This window comes from Rhincodon typus, chromosome 38 (genome assembly GCF_021869965.1).
Source record: "Rhincodon typus isolate 14 chromosome 38, sRhiTyp1.1, whole genome shotgun sequence".
Taxonomy (NCBI): Eukaryota; Metazoa; Chordata; class Chondrichthyes; order Orectolobiformes; family Rhincodontidae; genus Rhincodon; species Rhincodon typus.
In genome coordinates, this window is record NC_063369.1 from 16,242,824 (window position 1) to 16,268,200 (window position 25,377).

General features: G+C 44.8%; 1 protein-coding gene across 1 annotated transcript in view; it reads left to right on the forward strand.

Annotated features, from left to right (window-relative positions):
• LOC109919125 (adhesion G protein-coupled receptor L1-like) overlaps window positions 1–23,789 on the forward strand; it is a 337,549-nt gene extending 313,760 nt beyond the window's left edge. Inside the window, exons 20-25 of the mRNA XM_048617997.1 lie at window positions 3,720–3,888; window positions 9,768–9,935; window positions 13,122–13,218; window positions 14,783–14,911; window positions 16,013–16,030; window positions 17,379–23,789. Of these exons, the coding sequence (XP_048473954.1) occupies window positions 3,720–3,888; window positions 9,768–9,935; window positions 13,122–13,218; window positions 14,783–14,911; window positions 16,013–16,030; window positions 17,379–18,163 (1,366 nt within the window). The 3' untranslated portion in view covers window positions 18,164–23,789. The remainder of the gene's footprint in view (window positions 1–3,719; window positions 3,889–9,767; window positions 9,936–13,121; window positions 13,219–14,782; window positions 14,912–16,012; window positions 16,031–17,378) is intronic.
• The last annotated feature ends 1,588 nt before the right edge of the window (window positions 23,790–25,377 follow it).

Below are 25,377 nucleotides of genomic sequence, written 5' to 3' on the forward strand. Positions count from 1 at the left end.
AGGAAGAAAATCTGCTGTCCTTACCCAGCCTGGCCTACATGTGACACCAACAATATGGTTGACTGCCCCTGAAATTGCCTAAACAGCCAGACAGTTTAAGCGCAAATAAGGATGGGAAACAAATGTTGACCTTTCCAGTGATGGCCACGTCCCAGTTAAGAAGGAAGAAAAATGTAAAAATGATGCAGTATTTACCCTTCTTCTACTCTTGGTCACTATTACCAGCCATGGGAGGTCAGGTGCATTGTAGGTTTGATCTAGTTATCCATGTCGGTGTAGCCTATCAACACTGGGGTAACAACTCTTATAAAGCCATGTTTATCTGACCTCATTACACAGTTCCCTTTGTTATATCTGACTTTCTTCTCTGCTGATTTGAAGTACATTTCCCCCAATCTGTACTCTTAACACAAAACTTAAAATGGAAGAAAACCTTTATTTTCAGGCCACCACGTAATTTACACCAAATGAAAGACTTCTTCAAGTGTAGCCACTGTTGTAAAGTAGGCAACATGGCAGCCACAAGCTCCCTCTGAGGGCAATATGATAATAAGCAGATAATCTGTTTTGGGTGGGACTGGTTAAGGGATAAATATTGCCAGAACACCAGACGAATATTTCATAATCTTTAAAGCACCATTGTGACATTAACATTTGCAGAAACCTTAGAAGGCAGTTCTCGGTTGAAATGCAGCATCCCCACCAGGGAACACTACTTTTGTGGGTGGGTCAGCTGGCTTTTGTGCTGAAGTGTTTGGTTTGGGACTCTTTTTATTCATTCACAAAATGTGGGCATTGCTGGCTGGGCCAGCGTTTGTAGCCCATTCCTAATTGCCCTTGAGAAGCCACCATCTTTAACCGCTGCAGTCCATGGGGTGGAGATAACCCCACCCCCCCACAACCCCCTGTGTTTTTAGGGAATGAGTTCAAGGATGTTGACTCATTGACATTGAAGGAACGGCAATATATTTCTGAGTCATGGTAACGTATGACTTGAACTCTCAATCTCCTGACTCAGAAGCAAGATGCTACTCACTAAGCTCTGGCTGATGTCAGTGGAATTAACAATGGGAGAGATGTTAATTCATTGGGTTGTGAAAATGTTTACAATATTACACAAAGTCAAAATGTTGCCACAAGCCTGCTGTTATACAGAGAGGGTCTAGAGACTTTTGGTCACCTTTCATTGAAAGCAGTTCAAAGAATGTTTGCTCAGTTTCGGGGATAACGGCATTGTCTTATGATCCAAGTTTTGGCAGGTTGTGCATACTCTCATTACCTTTTAGAAGAATGGGAGGCAATTTTATTGAAACGTATAAGAATCTGCAGAAACTTGAGAAGGTTAGATGCTGAGAGGATGTCTCCTCTCATGGGGAAATCTAGAACAAGGTAAACTAGTTTCAGAATAAATCATACAGAGATAGTAAGAACTGCAGATGCTGGAGTCAGAGATAACACAGTATGGAGCTGGAGGAACACAGCACGCCAGGCAGCATCAGAGGAGCAGGAAAGTTGATGTTTCAGGTCGAGACTCTTCTTCAGAAATGGGGAGGGGGAGGGGAGCTCAGAAATAAATAGAGAGGAGGGGTGGGACTGGGAAAGGTAGGTGGGATGGTGACAGGTGAGTGCAGGTAGGAGATTGGTCAGTGAGATGGGAGGTGCGGATAGGTGGGAGAGAAGATGGACAGGATGTGTCAGGTCAAAGAGGTGGGGATAAGAGGGAGGGTTCGACATGGGATGAGGCCGGGGATGGGGAGATTTTGAAACTGATAAAATCCACATTGAGACCATCAGGCTGTAGGGTTCGAAGGTGGAATATGAGGTGCTGCTCCTCCAGTTTCCAGGTGTCGTCATTGTGACACTGGAAGAGGCCCAGGATGGACATGTCACCCAAGGAGTGGGAGGGGGAGTTGAAATGGTTCACGTCTGGAAGGTGTTGTTTGTCGCGAACAGAGTACAGGTGCTCTGCAAAACGGTCTCCGAGCCTCCGCTTGGTCTCACCGATGCAGAGAAGGCCACATCGGGAGCAGCGGATGCAATAGACCAAGTTGATGGATGTGCAGGTGAACCTCTGTCTAATGTGGAAGGTTTGTTTGGTGCCTTGAATGGAGGTGAGGGGGGAGGTGTAGGGACAGGTGTAGCACTTCTTGCGGGAAAGGTGCCGGGGGTGGTGGGGAGTATGGAGCGGACGAGGGAATCGCAGAGAGATTGGTCCCTATGGAAGGCAGGTAGGGTGGGGAGGGAAATATATCTTTGATTGTGAAGTCGGATTTTAGGTGGCGTAAGTGGAGGAGAATGAGTCCTTTACTGAGGACTGACCATTCATCCTCAGTGAGGGGGTGGTCTGGAGGGATGGTGATCACCCGGCTGGGCTTGGGGCTGGGACTGGGTGTAGAGCTGGTGGCTGGGTTGGAGCTGGCTATGAGGGCAGAGTTAGTGACATCGTCAGCAACGTCGGTGGTGGGCGGGGTGACGGCTTCAGTGACGTCGGTCTTGTTGTCGGAAGTGACATCGTCCTTGATGTTGGCAGCGGGAGCGGCGTCCTTGATGTAGGTGGCCTCTCATCCCCACCTCCTTGACCTGACACATCCTGTCCATCTTCTCTCCCACCTACCCACTCCTCCCACCTCACTGACCAATCCCTACCACCCCCTACCTGTACTCCCCTGTCACTATCCCACCTACCTTCCCCAGCCCCACCTCTCCTCTCTCTGTTTATTTCTGAGCTCCCTGCCCACTCCCCCATTTCTGAAGAAAGGTCCTGACCTGAAACGTCAACTTTCCTGTTCCCCTGATGCTGCCTGGCCTGCTGTGTTCCTCCAGCTCCGCACTGTGTTATCTCTAGTTTCAGAATAAGAGGTCTTTCATTTAAGTCAGAAATTAGGAGCAATTTCTTTTTTAGAGGGTCATTAGTCTGTGGGATTCTCTTCCCCAGAGAGCAGTGGAGGCTGGATCATTGAATATTTTGGACAGATTTCTGATCAACAAGGGTTACGGGGGGCACAGTAAGGAAACTGGAGTTAAGGCTACATCAGATCACCAATAATCCTAAATGAATGGTGAACTCAAAGGAAAAAATAGCCTTCTCCTGGACCTAAGTCGTACGCTTTCATGTCCTATATGTTTGGGTAGGTTTAAATGGGAAAATATTGTAGCAGAAGTAATAACGCCATTAGGAAGGATTTGCCCCTGGGGTGAGAATCCAATTCTCTGAGAAAGGATGTGACTGGCATGTCAAGTACCGGGCACATTGTTTAATTGACTTGCTGAGGGAGTTTACTCCCTCATCCATTCAGCTATCCTTTCACATTTAGATTTACAGAATTTGTTGTCACTCACACCTTTCCTTGATGACTGGAAGTGTACTGAGGAGTCAGGGAAGCTGACAATAAACAATGTCACTAGCTAACTCCTATATGGCAGTTTGGGATCTCCTGCTGGTCTGTAAGCCCTTTTAAGTACAATTCGCCAAAATCAATTTATGTTTAGAAGGCAGGGCTCTGATGTTAATGTACCTTTTGGAGTTAAGCAGCTTAATGAAATAATAATATTTACAGGCGAGTATTTCTATTTGCTGTTCTCTCCAAAACTGTAACCACCTTCCCTTGAAGTAACTGCAAAGCTACAGAGTTTCCTCTCCCTCTCCATATGGTTGATAAGAGGTCTCTTGAAATCCATCATGCAGAAACTTACTGATCATTCTTTGTGTTGTCTTTTAGGTCCTGGGCTTTGGGTGCAGTCGCTCTCCTTTTCCTGCTGGGTCTCACCTGGGCATTTGGCCTGATGTTTATCAATGAGGAGTCCATGGTGATGGCCTACCTCTTCACAACGTTCAATGCCTTCCAGGGAATGTTCATCTTCATTTTTCACTGTGCCCTCCAGAAGAAAGTAAGGCTCCTCAAAAATTCCTTGAATTTAACCTGTGAGAATATTCGCTGAGATTTAGAAGATCGGGGTGATTTATTCATAGTTTTCGCAATATTTTAGGGAACAGCCAGAGTAGATGGAGAAGAAACTGTTTCTGCTGTTTACAAAATCTAGGTTCAGGTGCAAATCAGCACACACCTTTCAGGAGTGAAGTTAGGAAACAGCTTTACATTCTGAGGGTAGTAAAAGTTCGGCATTTCCCTCAGAGAACAATAGGTGATGATTTTTAATTATTCATTTTTAAATCTGAGATTGAAACATTTTGGTTAACTACAGGAGGTTCTGAGGAAGGGTCACCGGACCCGAAATGTTAACTCTGATTTCTGTTCACAGATGCTGCCAGACCTGCTGAGCTTTTCCAGCAACTTCTGTTTCTGTTCCTGATTTACAGCATCCGCAGTTCTTTTGGTTTTTATAATAACAGGGATTGGCTGGCTCACTCAGGCACACTAACTCCATGATTGGTTGCAGGACCTGCAAAGTTGGAAAAGCACAAAGAGTTCCCAATCCCTCCGCTTCTGCTGAGGGTGAGTGTGGGAGAGACATTGTCGGATAACTGCAGAATAAAGCTAGGCTAGACCTCAGGTTGCATCACCTTTGAATGCTGAAAGAGGGTGATCCATGTGTGCGTGGAACCAAGATGGCACCGCAGTATTCCTATCCAGAGAGGAACATTGGAGGGAGTCATCACAACAATGGCATAGCCTTCCTTCAGAAGGCGCTATATCTAGCAAAAAGGAATTTTAAAAAATGTTGACAAGCTGAAAAGAAGTGACAAGAGGCTCTTAAGGAACATAGTGTACAGCGTGGACATATTGGGCCAAATGGCCTGCTTCTGTGCTGCAAAGACTGTAAAAATATGTCAAATGCAATTATGTTGCAGGGATGAAGTGCATAATTGTTGTCACAGCGCCACATCCCAGTGTCAAAGGTTTTTTCAGTGAGAGGCATATATCACCAAGTGGATCAAGAAAGAGGAGTTTAATCTTTTCACTAAGGTGCTCCTCCTTTCAATCGACATTTCTCTTTCAATGAGAAGCAATTTTGTTAGTAATGATGATCAAGGGGTTGGTTTTGAAGTGTTTCTGGCTGTGTAATTACATGCAAAATCAATAATCCATGTTTGAGGGTATTTAACAAGTGCATAAATTCTACGTGATCAAGATCAATAACGAAAGTCATGCAGTGATGCATCCCATGATCGAACAATGTGCCTCCTGGATCTGTATAACCAAATGTACAAAAAGGTGTGAGTGGAGAGGCTTAGTCCATTGAAATTTTATACAAGGGAAGTGAGTGGAACGTGTTTCATCCCCCGAGAATCCAGTGGAGCATGGTTTGAATGAGTTTGATCCAAGCATCACTGATCCTGAATCCATGTTAAACAAATTGCTGGCACTACTCTCTGCAACAGATGGTCGTGTATTATCACAGAGTGAATGGCAGCTTCATGTGAATCGCCAATGTTACAAGACTGTGTCCTCTCCAGTTAATGGGATGGGACATCAGAGAGACTCTGAGCATTTCCAAGTTGCATTGATGGTCATGGAATTTTGCCCCAATAATATAAAAGATAATAATCAATTATATGCCCTGTCAATTAATTTCTAGGCAAGTAAAATTAGATAGTAGCCCATTTTACAGCATCCCCCGTGTTAATAATTCCCATCCCACCAACTACCGTCAAGTGGACACTGCAAATCCCCCATGGCCGGTATTGTGTTTCAACAACAACAACTTACATTTATATACCACCTTTAACCCAACAAAACATCTCAAGGCTCTAAATAGGTACAAGTTAAACTAGATTTGACCCTAAACTGTATAAGTAGATATTGGGACAGGATTTCTAGTCAAAGAGGCAGGTTTTAAGGAGGATCTTAAAGGTGGAGATAGAGGGAGAGGTGAAGAGACAGAGAGGTCTTGAGAGAGGCTTCCAGAGCTGAGGGCTGCTGAAACCACAAGCTTCAATAGTGGAACACTGGAAAAAGTGCATGCTGAAGGGACCAGAATTAAAGGAGCGCAGATACCTTGGTGGGTTGTGGGACTGGGGGAGATTAGAGAGGTGGGGAAATGTGAAGTCCTGAGGAAGCTGGAAACAAGGATGAGAATTTAAATTTTGCGTTGTAACTGGACTGGGAGCCCAGTGTGGGTCAGAGAGCGTGGGACAAACAGAACTTGCAGTGAGTCAGAATTTGGGCAGCAGATGTTTAGATGGACTCAGGTTTCTGGAGAATGGAAGGCTGAGCAGGGGGACTTTGGGATGGTCAATCCAGGGGCAACGAAAGCAAGGATGACGGTTTCAGCAGAGTTGAAGGTCATATTCAGTGATGTTGAGGCAGAGGCAGAGAGAGAGAGATTGAGACGGTAGCCTCAGACTGTTCCCAGGGCTGGCAATCATAGATATGAAATGATCAAGGCCAGGATCACACTCAACAGCCTGGCACGCCTCCCAGTTTCCAGCCTGGTGACAGCTGCTGCTTAATAAACCAGAGGCAAATGCTTTAATTGCGCTGACAGACTGCCATCTGATTTACTCAGTTTTACTCCACTGCGAAGTGGGAAGGATTGTTTTGACCTGGCTCCTCGCAGCTGGTTTGCTGCACTCTGAAGCCTGTGGGATGAGGGAGACGGCAGATATTAAAGCAGTCAGCAGAAAAGCAAACAGTTAGAGGAGAAGCAAGTCTGAGGGGACACCGGGCTCCAGGCATTGTCCACTTGCACTTTTCAGCCTTTGATCAACCTCTGACTACTACCTTGAAGTAGAAGCTTAGCATCCCCAAGTTATAGAAACAAGTAACACGAGGAGACCATTAAACCTCCGAGCCTGTCCTATCATTCAGTAAGATCATAGCTGATTTTAACCTCAAAACTACAATTCTGTATATCCCCTGATAATCTTTCATCTCCTTGATCATCAAAAATCTGTCCCCGCCTTAAAACTATTTCAAGATTCTGCATCCACTGCCTTTTGAGGAAAGGAATTCCAAAGACTCGGAATCCTCTGGGAAAAAAAAATTCCTCTTCTCTGTTTATATATTGGCAGCCCCTCATTTTTAAATTATGAACCTGAGTTCTGGTTTCTCCTTTCCACATCCGCCTGGAGAAGTCCCCTTATATGTTTCAATTAAGTCATCTCTGACTCTTCTAAACTCCAGAGGATACAAGCCAAGGCTGTCTAACCTTTCCCCATCAGGCAATCAACTTATTTTAGGTATTAGTCTAGTAAACCTTCTTTGAATGCTTTACTGCATTAACATCTTTCTATAAATACGGTGACCAGATTTGTACATAGTACTCCAGATGCAGTCTCACCATGTTGAAGTAGGCTGCCTTATTTTTAGGTCAGTTGCCCAGCAAAGGAACAATTACGGACAATTCTGAAGAAACTCAACAGGTCTGGTAGCATCCCAGGAGAGAGAAACAGAAAATTTCTAGTCCAGTGTGACATTTCTTCAGAACTGAAGAAGTCAAACCAGATTTGAAACATTAACTGTTAATGCCATTTAATCACTGATGAACGAGGCCCCAATATAATACTTGCAATGAAAGGTGTGTGATATATTATAAACATCAATCCTTTTGGAGTTTGGATTTTAAACCAGTGGCATATTGGTTTGGTATATTCGTATGAAGGAATTTAATAATTAACCAGATCATTCTTTTCAGAAGCATGATTTCAAACTAGTTTGTGTAAAAGAGTAGATGACCTTGGGCCTCCAGAGCTGTTAAAGGGAGTTCATTTATAGATATTTTCTAATCAGTCTGTTCAGAGATGTTATGATACACCACTGGAGTAGTTGGGACTTGAACCTATTGCCTCCTGGTGCAGAAGGTAGGGGCACTACCACTGCACCACAAGAACTTCAAGTATTTATATTGTGGTGTTTATGCAGGAGAGAAAAGATACACTAAGCCTGAAGTTTAATAGAGGCTAAGATGAGCAAGTTTTTTTAAAATTCATTTAAAAGCTATTGAATTCATTTCAAAAGAGACTCGATATGTTAGACACAAGAATAGAAAAAGGAGTCTGTTCAGAGCAGTTAAGCGAATATGTTAGTATGGTGTAAGGGTTTCAGCACTTCCAGACCAGGGGCGTTTGGTTGGAAATCTTTATTGGCTATTCAAAGCTGAGAGAGTCTAAGCTCTCAGTCATGTAAGTCAAAAGGAAAAGCTTCACAGCTCACGGGACCAAAACTGAAAAGAAGCAGCAAAGTCAACCTACAGGTATGATAGGAAAGCAACATTACTCTAGATTTTTATTAACTGTAAATTGCTATTGTTGAGGAATAAATGGGATTTTGATTTGTGGATTGTTTGAAATATTTTAAACTGTGTTATATTTAGATAGCTTGGTTTGTTTTATACATTGTTCTTTTATGTAATGAATTGAAAATGCACTGACTTCAGGGGTGGCATTGTGGCTCAGTGGTTAGCACTGTTGCCTCACAGTGCCAGGGACCTGGGCTCAATTCCACCCTTGGACGACTGTCTGTGTGGAGTTTGCATATTCTCCCCATGTCTGCATGGATTTCCTCCCACAGTCCAAAGATGTGCAGGCTAGGTGGATTGGCCATGCTAAATTGCCCATAGTGTTCAGGGGTGTGCAGATTAGGTGGGTTATGGAGAATGGGTCTGAGTGGGATGTTGTGAGGGTTGGTGTGGACTTGTCAGACCAAAGGGACTGTTTCCACACTGTAGGGATTCTATGATCTGATCTGTGAATTTCTATTTTCTTTTTAAAAAGAAATCTGCAGCTTTATTTGCTTATATTTCAGTGAAAGACCACCAAGTTTAAAAAAAAAACCCACAGATTATGGTCTATAAGCCAATTTCATTCAGCAATATATCTTGTCCAGGAGTAATGTCACCTGGGATCATAACACACTGATCTGCTAGGTTTCAAAATAAACACTGACCAGTCACAGGCCACAATGTATAGACCGCAATATAAACAATAACCAACTAAGCCCCGATATAACCACTTAGTACGGGGGGATGGACTGTCTCAAATTTTCCTGCACTCTTTCACAATTTGGCTTTTCATCCCACATTCTGGGAAACATCCTGGATCTTTTCTCTGCGTCTATCAGCTTTATGTCTACACATGCGTCAGCCCCAGAAATACTGTGGCTTAAAACTTTGGTGCTTTCCAGTAAGTGTCCAGACAGTGTTTTACAAGGGCAGTTCACCCTAGCTGACCAGTCAGACCCAATAAAAACCAACTAGGCTTCAATAAAAGCATGACTAACTGGGCTGCAATAGAAACACTGACCAGCTACGCCCCAATACAAACACCACCCACCAGGCCCCAACAGAAACTCTATAAAATAGACCTCAATAGAAACACTGACCGGAGAAGCCTCAAAGCAATTTTTATGTCGTTCTTTCATGGGATGTGGCGTCATTGGCAAGCTTGGCGTTTGTTGCTCATTTCTAACATTCCTTGGACTGAGTGGATTGCTAGAACATTTCAGGGGGGAGTTAAGAGTCAGCCACATTGTTTTGGGTCTGGAGTCACATGTAGGCTAGACTGATATGGATGGCACCTTCACTAAAATATACTAGTGAACCATCACTGACAGTAGATTCCAGGTTTTAATCCCAGAATTTACATTCCACAAGCTGTCCCGGTATGTGTTGAGCTTGTGTCCCCATAGAGTATGGACCTGAAGATTACTAGTCCAATGACCATCAAAGCCTCTTCATCCTGCTATGAGCTGCATCCAATCTCTGCTAGAAAGAACTGCCCTGATACTACATAGACCCATGGATCACAGCACAGTGTTAGCAAGCTGTCCTACCGTAACTTCTTTTTTTCTCCGTGTTTCTGTGCTCAGGTCCACAAGGAATATAGTAAGTGCCTGCGGCATGCCCATTGCTGCAGCCGCCCCTCTGCTGGGGTCTCCCATGGCAACCTGAAGACATCCACCATCCGGAACAATAGCCGGTATTACACTGGTACTCAGGTACAGAACGCTGCGGCAAGCAGGAGGATGGCTGAAAAGGTCATTTTTTGACAGGGTCATATAAAGTTGAATCGTGTTGTTGTCCATTTTCTCAGACGATGGGTTCTTCAGCTAATTCAGCCTTTTGGGGTGTGGGGAGACATGATGGATCGACGAAAGAAAGCCAAACATTTCATCAGTGGGGATGGGGGGGTGCGTGGGGTGATGGTGAGTTGATATTGGCGGGTGACCTTTCCCCACCACTGATCTGCAGTAACCCCCATCCCAAGGTGAGGTGACAATTTCTCCTCACCCCAGAAACTGTCCCCTTGGTAAATATGGGAACCACCATTCACAACTTAGAATCCCTACAGTATGGAAACAGGCCATTCACCCCACAAGTCCACACCAACCCTCTGAAGAGCAATCCACCCAGACCCATTCCCCTACATTTCCCATTTCTAACCCACCTAACCTGCACATCTTTGGACTGTGGGAGGAAACAGGAGCATCCGGAGGAAACCCATGCAGACAAGGGGAGAATGCACAAACTCCACACAGTTGCCTGAGTTTGGAATCAAACCTGGGTCCCTGATGCTGTGAGGCAGTAATGCTAACCACTGAGCCACTGTGCAGCCCCACTTCCCATTTGTTTCTGACATTGTCAACAGCCCCTGCCATGAACCTGTTTCCAATTGCTCAATGTCAGCAACTTGGCACAGCATGGAAAGTGATTAAACTCGATTTGTTTTAAAGCAGTCAGTTTTATCCCTCATTTCAAAAACAGCTGTCACAGTTGTTTGAACAGCAGGACCCCAAATGCATGCAATTTCCAGGGATAATCCAACCATTGCTCTAAATTATTGATGCAAGAGTGGTACAGCCCTGCATTGTTGCTGGATGGTTGGTACAGCCTCAGGCCTGTTGCTGTGTCGATGGTACAGCCTCAGGACTGTTGCTAGGTCAGTGGGGCAGCCTCAGGCCTGTTGCTAGATTGTTGGTGCAGCCTCAGACCTATTGCTATGTCGATGGTACAGCCTCAGGACTGTTGCTAGTTCAGTGGGGCAGCCTCAGGCCTATTGCTATGTCGATGGCACAGCCTCAGGACTGTTGCTAGGTCAGTGGTGCAGCCTCAAGCCTGTTGCTGGGTCAGTGCTGCAATTTTGGTCTGTTGTTAGGTAGTCGGTTAACCTTGGGCTGTTGCTGGATCAATGCTGCAGCCTCAGGCCTGCTGCTAAGTAAATAGCCCTTAGCCCAGTCTGTTCAGTGTGCTTCACAGTTGTTTCACTGTTCCAGTGTTTTGACCCTCTCGTGTGGTGGAATAGAGGAGTCAGAGCTGAGAAAGTGGGAAGGAATGCGGGCATGCCTTTGGTTCTATCTAGCTCCCATTTATCCGCCAGCACTGTCCAATAGAACTTCTGTTTTACAATCTCGTGGCAGGCGGGGTTCGGCCTCATTCAACCTTGTCCTTTTCACTTGAACAAACGCCAGTAGCCATCGTCTGAGAAACCGTGGTGATGTACCGTGTTCTTGCTCTCCAATGTCCGCACCTTTCGCTTTTGCAGTGCAACTCTTTGTCCTTGTCCCTGCTCTGTACTGTTTGTTTGTTCAATGTCTCCCTCTGAGGAGCTTAGTCACCTACATGTACACCTGTACGAGATGAGCAGTCTGCACATAGGAACCACTATAATGAGGAGAGTTACTGCTGCCTGATGGCAGTGGATTTTTTTCAATGTTTTTCAGAGGGAGGAGGGGGACTTCCAGTAGAATGGGACTGGGGAGTTACATATAATAGAATGAAATGTGACTTAACCCAAGACCCTACTAGAATAAGGCAAAGGGACAGGGAAGATACCTATGCTTATTAGAATAGTGTGACGAGGATATAAAGACATAAAGCCATTACAGTAGTGTTGGAGATACCAGTAATTCAGTTGGACATTGAACCAATTTTTATTCAACTTCTGTAGAGTGAGACTTGTGACTATCTCTTTACCAACACCCAATACATTTTCTTATGGAATGTAAGTATCATTGGCAAGGTTGGCATTTGTTGCTTATCCCTCGTTGCCCTTGACCTGAAGCTTGCTGGGATCATTTCAGGAACCAGTTAAGCGTCACCACATTCCTGCGGGTCTGGACTCTTATGTAGGCTGGACTGGGTAAGGATGGTAGATTTCCTTCATTGGACGACATTAGTGAACCAGGTGGATTTTTAAACAATATTGTTAAGACAAGATTTGTTTCTGGATTTATTAATTGAATTCTACCACCCGCAATGGTGGGATTTGAACCAAATGTTCCCAGAGCATATAGGCTAGGTCTCTGGATTAGTAACCCAGTGATATTATCATTATACCACCATCACCATTGTAGTGAGAAGGGCATTAGTAAGAACGACAATCCCTCTACTCTCCTAAACCTTGTGTTACCAAGGAAAGGAGGCCCAGCAAGGCAACCTAACCAAGTGTTGTGACTCCTTCTGATGCTGGGTGACAACTGTGTGGCATTCAACATTGGCTAGTACAGCAAAAGGTCTTCCTCTCCCACACTAGTCTCAGCAACCCCTGTAGTTTCCTACATTTAAAGAGGATAATGACAACAACTTTCAATACAGTCTATGAGTTACAGCTCATGATGAATGGCAGATTATACAACAGCAGTTTATGGAAAGTTGATGTGTGTAAATTGCCTATCATGTGTCCTATATTAGAACAGTTCAACGCTTCTGAAGTAAATCAGTAGCTGAAACTAGACACTGGTCTAATGTGGAGGAGGAAAACCCCTTCCTGGTCTAAATGAAAGTGTCACTTTAACAAGATATAGTTTATCACACATTACTATTTACAGGTTACTTTGACGTATTTGACATTGTTACAGAGACTTTGAGGGAGGTTAGTTGTTAGATCTAATTCCTTGGAGATCCTAAGCTGTTCTGACCACAACTCCCCACAACATCATCACTGTTGGTGATGATTATGGCAATCTTTCATGGGATCATCCCAATAGACAGGGGCCTCAGAGAGGGCTTTCCACTGGGAAGAACCAGCTGTCAGGGATGTCCTGGGGATAATCCCATGCCAAGGGATTTCAGACATGCATCAAGTGCTGCTGTTGCTTGCTCGAATAGAATTGTCTGCTACTGCCAGTCTATTTCTCCAACTGTCGTCCAGTCCAATTCCCCATTCCCCTGCCTGGCAGCAAAGTTTAGGCCACAAACTAACACACTGCGACCTCCATTTACAGAGCCGGATCCGGAGGATGTGGAATGACACAGTTCGTAAGCAGTCGGAATCTTCCTTCATGGCGGGAGACGTCAACAGCACTCCAACCCTAAACCGAGGTGACCTTCCAAACAATGGCTTGGAGGCTCTCAGACCCTGTTGACAAATTCAATGGGTGTCATAGATGGGAGGGGGTGGCATGATTTGTCGTGGGAGCTTAATGATTTGTCTATGTGGAGGTGGCAGTAGGTTTGCAGGCACAGCATTCGATAATGCCAGTACTCTTCAATGATCATTAATACTAGAGAACCACTCCCTGCCAAGGGTCCCTGGCAGTCTGACCCTTGAACAGCAGATACCTCATCTCAAAGGCAGAGGCACTACCCATTACACTACCAAACCTCCCTGAGTTCTTGTCTCTGACTTATTGGAACTATTTTCTGCCATTTTCCAGCACCAAGGTACAAGCTCAGGTTCACCTAAAAGATGGACTATGAAAAGAATAGAATGGAAAGATTAGGGATTTGTGATACACAAATCTTTAAAAGTAGTGGTAAGGGGTGGGGTAAAGGTTGCTAAAGATGTAAAACAAATGATACACTGGATTGTGAGTGTATAAGGAGGGCTACTGAAAACAACCTGTATACTCTTGATTCCTGCACCAGCCAGAAAGGTCATAGCTGATCATCGACCCCAGGTCTAATTGCCCCACCAGATACCCACAGTCCTCAAATTCCCCTGGTCTCTGCCTATTCTTCTGGAAGCCAATTTTCATGAAAACTGTTCTGAGAGTAACTGAACTAAAAGAACTTTAGCAATGTCTGCTTCAGTGTCAGAATTCAAGAATCTCTAGTATTTTGCCTTTGTCATTGTCCTTTTCCCTCACCACCTCCTCTCTCCCTCACTTCCTGTCTCTCTCCCTCACCTCCTCATGTCATCAAACCACACCCTCTCTCTCTATGACATTCTGTAGAATCACAGAGTCCCTATAGTGCAGATAGAAGCCATTTGGCCCATCGAGTCTGCATTGACCTCCAAAGAGCATCCCACCTGCTCAGCCTATCCCCGTAACCCCGCATTTACCATAGCTAGCCCACCTAGTCTTCACAACCCTGGACACTGCAGGCAATGTAGCAAGACCAATCCACCTAACCTGCACGTCTTTGCACTGTGGGAGGAAACCAGAGCACCCAGAGGAAATCCATACAGACTCAGTGAGAGCGTGAAGACTCCACACAGACTGTCACCCAATGCTGGAATCAAACCCGAGTCCTTGGTGCTGAGGAAACAGTGCTATACCCTATGCCACCATGCCAAGCCCACACACGCCCCCATCACACCCTCCCTTCTTTCCCTCACTGCCTCCTTTTTCTACAGCTCAACGTCTTAAGTCTCTCCCTCACCTCCTCCTGTACCTATCCTCACCACGTCATATCACTGTACCTCACTTCTTCTCTCTCCTCACTGCCTCCCTCACATACTCCCATCTCTCCCTGCCATGCCTCTCCCTTCTCCCTCCTATCTCCCCCTCACATCCTCCTGTCTTTCTCCCTCACACTCTCCTGTCTTTCTCACTTCCTCCCCTTACTCTGACTACCTCTTCTCTCCCCCTCACTTCCTCTATCCCCCTTTCATCCTCTCTCTCCCTCACTTGAAGTTATCTTTTTTTTCTTCTCCTACTAGGAACTATGGGCAACCACCTGCTGACCAATCCTGTTCTGCAGCCTCGTTCTGGTGCCAGTCCCTACAACACTCTCTTGGCTGAGTCCGTTGGCTACAGCGCTCCCTCACCCACCGTCTTCAGTTCACCAGGTTGGTTATGATATTTTCTTCAGGCCTCTCAGCCCCAAACAGCCCACAAGAAGAGCTGACACTGTGATTCAAACTCTATATTGGGCCCATCAATATCCTACAATCTCACATTAGAACTCGCTGTTCATCACATTGGCTTGTCAATGCTGAGCAGTCACGCCACAAACATCTAAAGATAGTTGGTGTCTGCAGAAGATTGAAAATGTAGGCAGAGCATCCTCACCACCGCTGATGTCCTACTCCACAGACCCTATGGTGCATTGGTGAGGAAGTGTTGTTTTGTTGGCGGTGCCATCTTTCAGATGAGGCATGGAAATGAGCACTGTTTGCCTTTTCGCGTCGACTTGAAGTATTATACTCTGCAGAGAAGACCTCAGTATTCTGTCCAATATTTACTCCTATTCTAGTGTCACTAGCTTAGAATATCTGGTCATTATTGCATCCATGTTTGTAGAATCCTGCTGTGTGCTTAACTTCCCTAAATTGCAACAAGCTGCAAACTTTAAAAGGTACTTGATGCAGTTTGTGGTGTGCTGAGGTCATAAAAATCACCTTATAGACTTTCTTCCATATTTACACCTGCAACTTTCAGAACAGGGGCTGCTGATAATTTAGCAACAGGGAATTCCTAAAGGCAACTGGGGAATGAGAGTACCTAAAGCTGAAAAGTGTGAAAGTCTCTTAATACTGTAGGCAATATAGTGGCCTGACCTTAAATCAAAGGGTCCTAATAACCAAATGGGGCAAATAATCTCTTTAACTGAGAAGGGGCCAAACCCTTGGACCTGGGTTTCTAAGGCTGGACATCTTGTAAGTTGCTGTACACTGCTGTGTGACGGGACCCTGTTGGGTCCAGTTCACTACTGGTTACATAAACAATCATACAAATATCAGACCTCTGATGAATTAATGATGGCTAACTATCACGGAAACTGTGTATATTCATAATTAACAATTAATGAAACTTGCTGCTGATGTGCTTGTGCCTGTGCTGAAAAATATTTACGCTCGTAATTAGTGCTCTGCGTTGATGTCTGATTGAAGTTGACTTGGTGATACCTCACTGTTTATTGTTGATTGTCTCCACATGCTTCCATATAGGGACCTACAGAGAGACAAGTACGTCAGTTAAACTTGCAATTCCTCAGTGAATGTAACTGTTTCATGCTTGGGCCTTAATATTTTGTCCTTTTCTAATATTTCTGAATTTCTCCAATTGGTTTGTTGGTTTATTTCTGTCGCATGGAAGGGTTTATGTTAACCCAACCACAATTGTGGCCTCTGAAGCTCCATCAAAATTGACTGCTTCTCCAAATCTTAGATCTTTATCAATTTTCTCCAGTTGAAAATCCTGTTGATCATTATCCAAAGCAGAATACAAATAATCCTAGGCCCCCAGTATTCTTAACTGAAGTGCTGGCTGTAACCATTTGCACTGTCTCTCAGTCCCAAGTTGGCAGCTGTTTGGAATATGTCTCTCAGTCTCAAGCTCACAGCTATTTGCAGTGCGTTTCTCAATCCCAAACTGACAACCGTTTATGGTGTGTTATTATAATAAGATGGCAGCCATTTTTAGTGTATCAGTCATCTTCGTGTCAATATTTTGCTGTAGATAATTTTGTCTTTCCTGGAAACACTGCTGACTCATCATTTTTACCCATACAACGAAGTTCATAATAAAGAAAACAGAACTTTGTAAAAATACCAAGGTGCCTGCACTACTGGCAAGATCTGTGGGTAAAACACAATTGTGTCAGCTTCACACTCAGTGTCACTGAAAGACTGGAAGGACGCCATTCAGCCCATTAAGTCTGTGCTAATTCTCTGCAGAACAAACCAGTCAGTTCATTCCCCAACATTATCCTTTCAAAAGGATTGTTTCTGCTTCTAACACATTTGTTAGTGTTTACCTTTCCTGTGTTGTGGACTGGCTAATATGAAGTTATTATTCACTTCTGCTTACCACCATGACAACCAGGCTGCATGATCTTCTGAAATGGAGCATTGAGATAAAAAGAGGAAAGATGGTTCTAGAGTCAAAGTAAAGAGTAGGAGTTGTTGCTGGATTTAATTTCTGAATGGAATATCACTTGATACTTACTTTTCCAGCCAATCTCCCAAACTTCTCCCAAGTCATTCTCATTCTATTCCCAATCACTTCCACATACTTCCCAAGCATTTCCATTCCACCCCCAATTGTTTTTCCATTCATTTCTCCATCACTCCCTATTATGCTTCCTAATTATTCCCCCCATGCCTTTTCAATTTTCCCTTCCCAATCACTCCCCATGTCCCTACCAATCATACTTCATGCCCCTCTTCCTGGCCACACCCAATCGCTCACCATCTTCCCTGTCCACCTATTCCAGGTGATACTTTTCAGGACAGTTAAAACCAGCTTTAAACATAGCTTTAAACCAATGCTTTCTCTTTCCTCATTCATTTGATGTCTTGTGTTTATTGACAGAGCACCCAGTGAACATCACGAGAGACCCATGTGCAGTGGACACACTGCCTCTGAACGGCAATTTCAACAACAGCTACTCCTTCCGAAACAATGACTTCAACAGGGACGGCACCCCTCTCACCGACTGCCGGCGCAACCTCAGCGATGCTGCCTTTGAGAAGATGATCATTTCCGAGCTCGTCCACAACAACCTGCGTCCTGGTGGCAAAACCCTCCCCGGGGAGCAGGGAGCGCCAAGCAGCAGCGGGGGCGGCAGTGGAGGAGGGGGAGGAGGAGGTGGAGGAGGAGGAGGAGGAGGAGCCACCAGCAGTGAAGATGATGCCATCGTCCCCGATGCCCCCTCGCTGACCCAGGAGGATAACATGGAGATCGAGCTGATGTACAAGGCTCTGGAGGAGCCCCTACTCCTACAACGCGCTCAGTCGCTCCTCTACCAAAGTGATCCTGAACTGGAGGAGTCCGAAAGTTACACTGCCGAAATAGCAGACGGCTTAGATGGCCAGCTGCCGTCCCCAAACAGAGACTCCCTGTACACTAGTATGACCAATCTGAGAGACTCCTCCTACCCTGACAGCAGCCCGGAGGTGATGGGTGAGACCATGCCCCATTCCCAGGGCAACGACGAGATCTACTACAGCTCCAGGCCCAACCTGGTGTTCAGGAGCCAGCTCCAGGCCTACTACCAGTCCAGGAGAGGCAGCAACAATGACTACGCCATCTCAGTCAACGTGGATGACTCTGTTGCGGAAGGTGATGGGCAAATGCAGTTGGTGACCAGTCTCTGAAACAAAAAGTGTTGGGGTGGGTTGGGAGTTGGGGGTGGGGGGAATGGTGTTGTTGGGACAATTCATGGACCCAGGGAAATGTTACCCTTAGTAATGGTGGAAACGTAGGGCTGTAATCTGTACAGAGGACCAACCTGGTTGGAGCAGGGCTGCCAGTTCTTTTATTTTTTGATTGTTGTCGTTGTTGCTCGACTCTTACAAACCTTGGGATCGCCTGATGAATCAATTACTACCTCCAGCCAACTTCTCCGCACCTCCAGGCGTGAGAATGTCGCCGGTTGTTACCTGGGGGTGGGGGGACAGGGATCGGGTGGTGAGAGAGAGAAGTGCTGGGGTTGCGGGGGGATGGGGCAGGATTCATCACCCATCTGGGGGAAGGAGTGGTAGTCGATGCAAGGAAACAGATCTGTGGCCCCATCTTGACAGATATTCCCTACGCCATATGGATTTGCTGGCCGAGGTGTGGAGTGTGCCAGCGGTGTACAAATGGAAGGACACCTCTCAGCTCCTGTGAAACACGACGAGGATTGGGGAGGCAGCTTTGACATCCAAACCTGAATCCGGCCAGCAATTTCCGAGTTCACCGTTGGAGTGCAAGCAGAGCCTCCTTCGATAAAGCTTCCTGCCCCGCTGTGTGGGTGCCCGGGCCTCAATTTCATCACATGTGGCTGGGACTCCCTCACCAGAAACTTTCTTTGCTCAGGCTCAACCGTGCTTGGGATTCTCTGCTGCTAAGTTGTCTGGAGTCCAGCATCAGGTCAAGGACTCTCCCTGCCACCACCATATTCCTGCAGCCTCACCCCTCCCTCCAAAACGTTGCAGACACGGGATGCGCAATCAAAGGAGATCGCAAAGGAGGCGAAGCGACGAGGAATATCATGTAGGCCATGCCAGGGAAATTAGCCTGTCAGCAGCAGCATATCTGAACCTCGAGCCCTGCCAACCTCGCACCTCATCTCCCCATCCCATTACACTCACCACCTGTCGGGGCCTACCTGGGTGGCAGAAGAGGAGCGAGCGCTACTCTCTCTTGATCGAGCCTCCCGCACCTGTCAGGGGATGTCGGTTGATGGACGGTTGGAGGTTAGCGCTGCATGTGCAGGGTGTGGCAGAGGCGGGAGTGGGGCATGAGGGGGCAGGGCAGACCCCACTCCCGCCCACTGCCAGAGCTCACAGACAATGTAAATAGAAAATGGATCCACCCGCGTCCTGTATGGGAAGCCACATTTTTGGGTTTTTTTTAAATATAAACAAAAATCCGGATCTTTCCCTGTGCTTCGGTGCCACTGAACTGGCAGGAAGTTATCGACTGACAGAGCTCAGGCCCTGCTTCGTAACGGCGAAGTGACATTGACATTATTCATCTCTTACGGTACATGTATTACATACACTGGTTGGCCTTCTGCCCCAAACAAAAGAAAGGATGTACTTTCACCTCAACTTTAAACAAAGAATTCTCGACGGCGGACGGGCCCCATTTTATTTTGTTGTGATTGTATGTCATCATTGAGCTGTGTCATTGAACAACAAACAAAAAAAACACAAAGTGTTTAATGTCCTCTTAAACCCTTTGAGTTATCAGAGCACAAAACCTTTTATAATCACGTCGTGTCCCCAATTATAGAGGAGGAGGCAGACTAGACTTCCATGTTCAGAAGTTGCCTTTTGTTGCCTTTTCAAAAAGGTGGGACTTTTACAAATGGTGTGTATGTGTGTGTGTGTGTAAAGAAAAACAAAAGAGAAAAAAAATCTTGCCAATATAAGCTTTAGACACAAAGAGTGTTACCGCACAGTCTGATCACAGCACTTTCAACATTAATCTGACATAAGCCATTACTCATGTCATTGGCCCAAGCGGGCAGCCAGCTAAATCTGTACTTCTTTCCTTCATCGTAATACCACAGAAACCAAGGCTTGGGATGTAGTCCTACTGAAACCTGCTCTGTGCCCTGAGTGCAGAGGGCCCTAACATGGAGGGCCCACCCGGTGAGTGTCGAAGACTAAATCTGAGTCGCTGGTGTGGAGAATCCAAGACTGTGTGTTGGGGGTTGTGGGGGGATCCCAGGTGAGTCAGGCCGTAGCACAGAGAGCACCTTGTCCAAGGCAGACTCAGTGCTTCTGGTGAGGAGGAGCAGAGATCAACTCTGTGTTAGTGATGAAGAGGATTTGACACTGCCCAAACGTGGATGGCAGCCTGCACTGCCCAGATGAAAACCCATTAAAACGTGATGCATACTGGTTTGAGGCATCTTACAATCTTCAAAATGCATGACCAGTATGTTCCTTTCCAAGTGTTACTGGGATTTTCTTTTTAACTAGTTTTCCCTTCTACATGGTGTCTGGTGCTGAGGTCAAACTCCACTTCCATGGGTTTCCTGTTAATGCTGACATGGTCAATCTTGATGAGCAGCCAATGCAGTCCTGTGTAGAGAGGTGAGTATGTATCTGAATGCTTATATCTGTTCACAATACAGTCACAGATGCATCACAATGATATCTTCACAGCCCCTAGCACAGTCACCTCTGATTAAGTGTTCAACATCCCATTTTAACTCATCAACACGCTCCATGGGCACACCAGCTCTCTCACAGTGATAGGGTCAGTACATGGTGCAACCGACATAATGGTAGGAACACTCAGTGTATCTGGGGAGAGAGAGAGAGATGGAGTTGACAGGCTGGATTTTCATCCCCAAGGAGTTGGGAAATTTCCCTGCCCAGCACAACTGCCTCAAGATAAAGTGCCCTGAATGGCATGATTTTAATCCTGGGGTGGGGGTTGCATTGCAAATGTGGAATGGAACTGGGCTAATCATGCTTGGACACAGGTCAGGGTCGATCATGGACTGACGAGTGCCAATACCTTGAAACTTCATCCCAGCACTTTTGTTAAATATTTGACTCTCTAGCCCTCCTACCTCATCCTCCATTCCCCACGCCCTCCTGTCCACACCTCCATGGCCTCATTAAATCCATGCTAACTGACCCAATATCCACCATGTGGATACCTTGGGAGCCATGTTGAGATCAAATATAGATATAAATATTGATTACAGATCACAGACAACCATAAACGTGATGCCATTTTAAATGAACATTTCCATTAATGAAAGCCCACTGAATATTATCTAAGCTCTCAAGTACTTAATCCCCATAAAAACAAGCAGATTTTTACTCATAAGCACATGCCAAAGACAGCAAATCTTTCAATAACTTCTTGATGCTGTCAATCAAATTTCCAACTTGAAATAAATCCCTGACCACCACAACTTTACTGCTGCCATCACCACTACCCAATAATCATAGGTTGTGGGAAACAGCAAATGATGAATAATAATAGCCCTTGGGTTGATGTGAACAAATGGCTATTGTAACTTCCAGAACCTTTTTGATTACTCTCATTGACACATGAAAGTTTCTTTTTCATATTTTGTTTAAAGAGCTGGGGTTTTAAGCACCTTCGTACCTTGAGATTTTTTTTAAAAACATCACTGACGCAAGCAGGCTTTTTTATTTTAGAAAGCTAAAAGCAGGCACCTTGCTGCAGGGTTTCTAATTTTTCCACGTTCAATCTCACACACACGCAGGAATTGCATGTTCTATGACGAGTGTGAGTCTCAGGTGACATGCATCGAATTGTGCGCAGAGCTGCCGGTCCTGAGACAAATGGCCAATTCTAAGCACCTGCACATGCCAAACCCACTGTACACACCAAGCATATAACAGAAGCCCACTTTAAACCCCATATCACACCCTACCAGTGATGAAGGAAAAGGCAATCAAGCTGACTCAACATGGTCTTAAAGCAAAACCGAAGTAGCAGACCCTTCATTTTAAATGATTCTGTACACTTTTAATTCTTAATACAAAGTAAAATTACAAAGGGCCAGGCAATATTTGAAATATTGGCTTATGATCTGATTTTTTATACTAATATATTACATTTAATGTATATTGAATGTGATTAGAAAGAATGGCTGTCAATGGACGACGAGCTGGTTAATATATTTTCTGTTTATTTATTATGTATTCTACAGACTAATATATAAAATGGAAACATTGGTTGTTGTATGTGTGACTACAGTCTGGTAATTACCATGTACAATCAGACTTCAGATGCAATTTCTTTTGGGGGGAGAGGGGTGGGTGTATACATTCTGCTTACATTGGTTCAGATTTGAGATGAGGTGGTTTTCACATGCCAGGTGGGAGCTGGTCACTTATAACGTATCCCGTTCTGGGGATGGAGCAAGGATTTGCAAGGAAATGCGATACAAGGGAAGAAAGAGGGAGGCACTCAATACTCAGAGAGAGAGAGAGGTTGTACATTTCTACCAGTGTAGGAAAGGGGTGTTTTCAAGCCTGAATACCTTAGCTCTACTTGAAATTGTGATATCCCTGATCTGCAACATAAGGAAGATTCCTTATCTGAAGTACTGCACAAATTCTCCATTGTTAGAGGTTCATCTTTCTAATTCAACCTCATCTGTTTGCTCCCCCTCCTCATCATGTTGTACATTTCTCAAGTTCTGAACTTTTCCAGCCCAGGGTTCTGTCAGCACACTACTGGTTTAAGGGTTAATCCAGCCCAGGGTTCTGTCAGCACACTACTGGTTTAAGGGTTAATCTTTTATTTATTGTTCCTGCCAACTCCATTCCTGTCCTCCAGTATTTATTGCCTCACTATAACCCTGTGGAGAATCTAAAGGAACTGGGATGTTTCTCCTCAGAGCAGAGAAGCTCCACTGGCCATGCTTGTTTCTCACAGTGTTGGCTGTCCAGGGTGTTTTAAGATGGAGTTTTGGGACCTGGTACTTGATTGTGGCCTATTCGAGGACAGTCCTGTCATCACGATTGTATAACTTTTTAAAAAAAGACTGGAACTAGCTGTTTCTGCATTTTTTAAAAATACGTAAACAAGGATTTGTTTAAAAGAAGTGCTCAAAATGTCAAGGGGCTTTTGTAGAGTAAATGAAGAGGATTTTTTTCAGTGGCAGGAAGGTCAGTAATCAGAGAATGCAGATTCAATGCGATTTGCAAAAGAACCAAAGGCAACATGAGGAAACTTTTAATGTAGCCAGTTGTTATGGAATTTCCCACCTGAAAAGACTGTGGAAGCAGATTCAATAATAAATTTCAAAAGGGAATTGGATAAATACTTGAATTTTTTTTCTGATTTATTGTGAAAGAGCAGACAGGAAGTGGAATGAATTGGATCTCTTAGAGCTAGCACGGGCATGATGGGACCAATGGCCTCCTGTGCTGCATGACTGTATCTTCCATTCTCCTCTGGGTTCTGTACATTGCTTCCCACCTTGCTTGCTATGTGATACTTGAAGCTCCTCCCTTGTTTCTCTGTGTCTCCCTTGGTTCCCTCTATCCCACACTGTAGGGTGGGGCACCCCCTCACCTCATCGTGGAGCCACTTTGGCTTTGAATGTAGTCGAGGTTGGGGGTGCGGCAATTGGGAGGGGAGGTTGCAATGGCTCCACTGGCCATGCTTGTTTCTCACAGTGTCAGCTGTCCAGGGTGTGTAAAAATGGAGTTTTGGGACCTGGTACTTGACTGTGGCCTGTTCCAGGACAGTCCTCTCATCACAATTGTATAACTTTCATTAAAAAAAAGACTGGAACTAGCTGTTTCTGCATCATTTTTTTAAAATCAAGGATTTGTAAGAGCAAACTGTTTATTCATGTGTATAATCCGACTTCAGGAACCAAAAGAAAATTGGCAACGTGGTATGAATAATGTATGAAAGGAATAACATTGTAACTTCTTTAGTTTAAATATTGTACGTTTTAACACTGATATAACCAACTGCATTGTATACTGCAAAGAGCATATGTCTTGACATTGGGCTATCAACATCCCATTTTACATCTCTTTTCATTGAAATCAATAAGAATAAAAGGGATGGAAATTGACTGCCCACTCATTACAATTCACAAAATCAAAACTGATACAAGGAGTTTATACAAATTGTTTTAAAAACAGACTAGAGTCTGACGGAGTAACTGCTGTTGCATGTTGGAATCAGTTCTGGAGTTTATCCTGGTGTCCGCAAATGCTGCTACTGGTGCATGGGTGTCCTGGAGACAGTATCGGTGTGTGTTGGAGTTGGTAGGGTTTTTGTATTAGTTCACAGTATGGGAGCTTCAATGGCTTCTATTTCCCACTCTTAATGCCCACCCTTGAGTGGGTGGTGGTGAACTGCCTTCTTGAAACACTGCAGTCCAAATGGTTTGGGTTGACTCACAATGATGTTAGGGATACAGTTCCAAGATATTGTTCTAGCAACAATACACATAATGCAGTTCCAAGTCAATATAGCGAGTAGCCTAGAGGGTAACTTGCAAGTGCTGGCGTTCCCATTTATATAAATGATTTGGATGAGAAACAGGCATGGTTAGTAAGTTTGCAGATGACACCAAAATCAATGGTATAGTGGATATTGAAAATTAAAAGAGATTTTGATCAATTGGGTCAATGGGCTGAGGAGTGGCAGATCAAGTTTAATTTGGATAAGTGTGAGGTATGGCATTTTGGTAATACAAACAAGGACAGCACTTATACAATTAATGATAGGGCCCTTGGTAGTTTTGTAGAACAGACAGACCTAGGGGTTCAGGTACATAATTCTTTGCAATTTGCGTCACAGGTAGACAGGGTGACTAGGAAAGCATTTAGTACGCTTGCCATCATTGCTCAGATCTTTGAGTATAGGAGTTAGGATGTCATGTTGAGGTTGTACAGGAGGTTGGTGAGGCCTCTTCTGGAGTACTGTGTCCAGTTCTGGTCGCCTTTTATAGGGAAGGTATTATTAAACTGGATTGGGTTCAGAAAAGATTTATCAGGTCATTGCCAGGAATGGAGAGTCTGATATAGGAGGTTGAGGAGTGACCTTATTGAGGATCTTATTGATAGTTGATAATGGCATTCCCACCATTGAATCCCCACTGAAAGTCAAGGGACGATGGCTAGATTCTCTGTTGCAGAAGATGGTGATTGTCTATCATATGTATAGCAAGAATGTTACTTGCCACTTAACAGCATGAACCTGGTTATTGTTGAAATCTTGTTGGGTTTGGATATTGTTCATCAGAAAAGGGTCTAGGCCCGAAACGTCAGCCTCTCTGCTCCTATGATGCTGCTTGGCCTGCTGTGTTCATCCAGCCCTGCACCTTGTTGTCTCAGATTCTCCAGCATCTGCAGTT